Source organism: Gambusia affinis, linkage group LG12 (assembly GCF_019740435.1).
Source record: "Gambusia affinis linkage group LG12, SWU_Gaff_1.0, whole genome shotgun sequence".
Taxonomy (NCBI): domain Eukaryota; kingdom Metazoa; phylum Chordata; class Actinopteri; order Cyprinodontiformes; family Poeciliidae; genus Gambusia; species Gambusia affinis.
Window position 1 is genome coordinate 9,701,166 of NC_057879.1, and position 6,000 is coordinate 9,707,165.

Below are 6,000 nucleotides of genomic sequence, written 5' to 3' on the forward strand. Positions count from 1 at the left end.
TTCATAGACATGACCTAATGAAAATGTTTATATCGACTCACGATATAGCAAATGTAAAACCCATGTGTGGATCAAACCTAAGGTTCTTGTGAATCATATTCAAGATTCAATGCAGACAGTGAGTGTCAAAGCCTATTTCTATATGCATGTAGAAATAGGCTTCTATAGTTTGTGTAAACGTTTCCATAGTTAAACAATGACCAGAAATAGCCCGGTGACTCCAGACCTCAGAAAACAAAGAAAAAGTCAGATTTGTGTGAAGGATCCATAGAAGAATACAATCTGTCTACTGCACACAACATGATAACAATGTCCATTGAAATTTGTCAATAAACATCAACTGGTTTCAACTATGACTACATGCTAAACAAATTATGCAAACAAGACTAAGGAAATAAGTTGCCGTGCGTCCTGAATGGAGGCGTTCCACCACATTATCCACATTAAAAGGTATAGTGATCATTATTACCATACCACATTCTCATAACTGTCTGTGCATGTTATTACTGTTGGGCAATTGAGATGTAAAATGTAACACAGATTGATTAAGTGTCTGCTGTGCTAAAATCCACTTCAAATGTTGCATTTGCTTGCTATTACGCGTCATGATTCAGAATTTGCATCTTTAAAATATTCAACCTGTTGGATGATTCTAACTGCAGTAGATGGTCACAGCTGGCACATGTGGTGCCCAAGATGCTGAAGGTCACAGAAAGAGTTCAAAATACCATAATGTTAAAATTTAAAAATGAGCAAGACGTGAAAAAAAAATTTTAACAATAATATTGCAATTACAGGATTGTCCAATAGCAAGTAGCTCACTGGGCTGCAGGTTTAATTTTCCACTCATCTGTAGAAATACTAATAATAATTAGTATTACAGTGACTCTGAAATTGTACAGCCCTAACTTCTGACTGGATTTTATTCATTGTTTTCCTTTAGTTTAGGTGTTTTAGCTGCTGCAGTTTTACCACACAAGTCCACCGATGGTGCAAAATGTGCACACATAACCTCATCGTTCAACAACAAAGTTCAATGTTTCCTTCCTGATTCCTGAGCTCAAGTTTTAGATTCAATTAACTGTTTTCTCTGGACATTTTATTGCACCTAGTTTTGGCTCTACTCACCATCTGGGTCGGTCAGATTTGATGAAAAATGAAACAATATTACCCCTGATCAAATCAAAATGTCTGAGTCACATCCTGCTTGTTGATTGGTTTCATTCGAGTTTACATAATGAGACGAATAGTATTTAAATTCAAATACCCCATAAATGGTTCAAAATAATACAACTTATAATAATTTAAAATTGTCAAAGTTTTGAGTTCTAAACAAGCAACAAGACGTTTTAAAGGACAGAAGTTCAACAATAAATTTGTTTCAACCGAGCTGCTAGCTGCACTGCATCATGGTCCTAGTAGTTTTGTAATCAGGACATGACCCTTAAGTTATCAAGATCTACAACATCCAGAAAGAATGAACACCAATTTAATTTGTGGCCTACTCTGTGGGACATATTTAAGACGTATAAATGCCTAAAACTGAGTTACAGACTTTTAATGAGTTTTAAGACCAGCAGTTGGCCAGAAAGTACAAACTCTGCAAAGTGAAATCTTTATTCTGTACAGGGAGGAAGGGATGTGCAGCAGCACCGACAGGGAAAGAAGGGCTGCTTTAGGGTTTGAATCGCTGCATATAATCTTCATAACCAAATATATCCGTAGAGAATTAACTGTTAAAGTGGTTCTCGCTAATCCTATTCATCAGTATAATTTGTGATGACATTTTGCCTGTTCAGTAGTAACAGTGCATTGACTCCTTCCCTTTTTTTCCACCTCTGCTTTTACCTCTTCACATTAAACATCTGTCTCCGCAGCTCTCTAATTTAAAGCTTCTTTTCTTCTTTCCTCTCATTTTGTTTCTCCTCTGCTTCCTATTTTCCTCTCTCACTTCCTGCCTTTCTTCCTTTTCTGCATTCTCTCCGTCTTTCTGTCCCTGCGTTCAGCCACACAGTAATTTGATCTCGTCTATCAGGCCGACATTGCCGTGAATCAAAAGACACACAGAGAGAAATATAGTACAAACCTTGGTGGCCCCACCCCCCACTGCACGCACACACACACACACACGCGCCGTCTCTCTCTCTCTCTCTTGGTCTCTCTTTCCCTCTCATCTACAACATCCCTACCCCCAACAACCCTCCGTATCTCTCTTCAGTCCCTACCCCCAACCACACCACACCGCTCGCTCACTCCACATCCCCAGCATCTACAGTCTTTATCTCTGTTTCCCGTCTTCTGAAAAAAAAAGTAGGTTTTCAAATAGCAACACCTAGCAAGAGTATAGCATTTTTTTTTTTTTTTTAAAAAAGGACACTTTTATGTAAACAAACCACAACAAAATTGTTAATCAGTATACTATGGTGCTGTTTTAATTCCTACCGGACCAACATAAACATAAGAAATATCAGGAAAGTGATTATTCCAGCCTGTTGTGAACAGAGATGCTGTTTGAGGGTAACTGGATGAACAACCTCCCAATAACAATCTGTCATAGCTTAAACCAAGCACACCCTGTTAGCAAAGACACAGTCAGAAGAGAAGAAGTTCTTTTTTTCTTTTCTGCAGAGAAGAGCCTTCAGCAATGTCTGAGTTCAAATGCTGAGCCAATGTTGGTGACTTTTACACCTGAAAACTAATCAGGCCAAAGGAACGGTAACACTAAAACAAGCTAAAGTTTCAACGAGTTACGTTTTTTTATTCTTAAATGATGACAATTGTAATTGTGCACTTTTACACGTCAACATAATTGTACCGGTATTAGTACAAATAGCTTTACAACTGATTAAACTCCCTTTTTTTTATATTTTACTTAAAATAAATATATATACTTGTAAGCTAGTAAAGCATCAGGTTTGGTTGGTTTAAACTGCAGACTCACCTGGTAGTTGTTGCTTAAAATGTTATATAGAATGTTATATAGTTATATAGTTAAGCCTGACTGACCACTGAAAACCGGAACATAACATTTACTGATTGAGAATAAAAAGTGCATCTGAAGTCTGAAAGAAAAAAACGCAAGTGCCAATCATCAATCATCCTCCTTGTTGTCAGTGTTCATCTAGTGTGCCTATAAAGCCGGTACAGACTTTTAGCACCTTTAAAGTGTGTGAAGTAAAGTTTCTTCTAAGGAGAAATCTGCATGACGATGACTCAGGGATGGAGGAGAGCTCACAGGGGTCATCAGCTGACAGCCAATCAACCACACAGCTGAGGGACATGCAGTTGGGTTGTTCTCATTCTACCATGTCCATTTAGTCTAAGAAATATGAAACTGATGCATAAATAAACACTAGTTTGTGACAGAACGCTACTGATTTAAGCCAGAAGTGTAATTGAAGGTAGAGTTCCTTCACCAACAGGTCCCAGGCAACCTTTATCCAATACATTTCATTAAACTGCACACATGTGATCACTAAAGGCATCTTTTCACTGTAACTATTTTCCCCAAATCCTCCTTTTTACCCTCTTCTTTTCATAAAAATAGATTAAAAAAATTATAATCTTGTTTACCATAATTTGTGGTAAGCAAATTATGGATCTATTTTGAAGGTAGTCCATATCGTGCCATTCAAGAGACAAATGGCACAATAAGGAGGCACTTTTCCCCTTTTCCAGAAACCTTTGGATAAAGTCTGAGTCACATTAGCTTAAAATACTCTAAAGCTTTAGCAATTTTAGCTGTGATTTAAAACTATTTAAAAACGATCAAATTATCTTCACAGCCCTCTGCTGTAAAAGGCTAAATCCTTCATTTGAAGCCACCTTTTAGATTTTTCAAATTCTATTACTTTGATTTGCAGATTTAAAAAAAACATCTTTCAGGTTTTATTCATTAAATATTTGTGAAATGATCCAACTTTTCTCTAAGTATGAAACGATTATAATATAGTTTTGCAGTGTAAACGCTGTGAAAGGGTTCAACTCTATAGTTAGAATGCCAAGTTTCAGAAATGTGTTTAGCATTTGTTCACTAAGTGACTCTTTAAAAGTTATAAATGTAGTTGCTGTGACAGAATGATTGGTTATAGTTTGCTGAAAAAAACGACGGGTCTCTCTTCAGTAGACTCTTCTATGGTGGCAGGAGGTACCTGCTTAGTGTCTGCTGAGGTAATATCCCTGTTCAACAGTGGAAAGTTCACAAAAACTGGTTAGTTCTGGCGAAAACATGTTCCGTACTTCGAGTCAAAACTCACGTTATCACCAAAACAGAGGCACTCTACCCGTCTTCTAACCAACAGTGACTCAGTCAGGCGCAGCATCAAAATTGCAAAAACAGGAAAGTTCGATCTCTCTAATAACTTTTCAGTTTTATTTTTCAACTTAATGAGGACCCTGTCTCTCCAATATAAGTTTTTATTTGTATTCTCACAATCTCTTTTTCTTACGGTTTCATTTTAAATTGTATCTCCTTTCTTCTTACATGCCTTATGATTCAGTTGTGTTTATTCATTTTCACTTCAGGATGTAATATCCACCATTTTGATCTAAGATTATAATCTGTCACATTCTATAAGAGTCAAGTGGAAATGGTGCATACAGTTAAATGACATTATGTATAACATTTGAGCATGTCAAGTCAATTTAACTTCATAATTCATAAAAGAAATATAACAACAGAGCAAAAATATACTGATGTGCAAAAGTTAAAGTGCAGGGGGAAAGAAAAGGTTTGTTTACGTGTGCAGAATGGCAAAACGGGAACAAAAATACAATTTCTCAGAACTAGCTTCCAAAACTACAAAATGAGGGTATGACAGACAAAAAGATTAACTAATCCGCTGGCTCAACTCATCAGCTAAGACTAATTCAATAATCAAGCCATTCATTATTGTCAAATAAACATGGCATTTCCCTGACACTAAAAAAAAAACAATCTGAGAAGCGTCTCTCAATACATACTCAAAACTAATATGAGATGAAGCTGGCATGTGCTGTGAGTCTGACACTGACCTTTGGCTCTTCTGTAGAGGGAAGTAGACAACAGAGTCTACACCAAGCGCAAATCACCATGCTGCCATTTCCAGCATACATCACCACTTTTGAATTCAGCTAAATAAAAGATTATAGGGCACATTCTTTAACTCTTCTCACTTCTGCTTTCTTACTATGCACCACATTCTTATAATTACATCTGGTCTTTGTGGTAGACAAATTATGGATCTATTTTGAAGGTAGTTATGTGAAGTAATTACTTGATTTGGGGGGAAAAAATAGACAAAAGACATATCTGAGAGAGGACTGGTATACCACTAAAATGTGGTTACATTCAGTGGCTGCATTAACTAAGAGGGGTCCCCAAAAAGCAATTAATTACCACTTAATTAAGAGAGGGGGGAAAATATAGGAAAAGGGTAAGAGAGATAACGGTTTTATTTCCCCATAAAAATATGCCAAAAAGAAGCACAAACCTTATTGGTCCCAAAAGCCGGGTCAGGGTAGGAGAGCTGCCCCAACCTGGAGTGCTCTGAAGCGGACAGAGGCTGAGGAGGAGGCGGGTAAACTGTTACATCCATGACTAAAAATACATCCACGTCCCCTTCTCGTCTCCACTGTCTACTGTTTATTGCCAGTTACAAATAAAACTTAGAAAAGATCAAATAAATGGGGTTTAGTCCATTAGAAAGCGTCTTGAGGGTGTAGTTTTCGGGTTCTAGTCAGAAAAATTAAATAAGGATTTGTAAAGTTTAGGCTGGATGCGCTCCTCTCTACACGCCGGCTCTCGTGCTCCTGTGACTGCACCTCAGAGGACCAAAGTTCTCGGTGAAAGCGCTTCTATCGCTGAAGCAAAACGCTTCAAATAAAAAGGAGCGCAGTTTTCCCTCCCTTTGTCAGAGTCCGGATCCTGCTGCGGTGCGCGTCGGGGACGGAGGACGTCGGTGAACCTGTCTGTCCCTGGTTGGGACTCTGTTGGTCAATGTTGCTCTGCTGCTGCTGCTG

General features: G+C 37.9%; 1 protein-coding gene across 3 annotated transcripts in view; it reads right to left on the bottom strand.

The window, feature by feature from the left end:
• Positions 1-6,000, bottom strand: part of tox (thymocyte selection-associated high mobility group box) — a 53,186-nt gene extending 47,186 nt beyond the window's left edge. For 2 of the 3 annotated variants that reach the window (XM_044134282.1, XM_044134281.1), the window contains exon 1: positions 5,472-5,997. In XM_044134282.1, coding sequence (XP_043990217.1) covers positions 5,472-5,576 — 105 coding nt within the window. In that variant the 5' untranslated portion in view covers positions 5,577-5,997. Of the gene's footprint in view, positions 1-5,471 lie in introns of all 3 variants that reach the window. The other variant, XM_044134280.1, reaches the window with a different exon arrangement.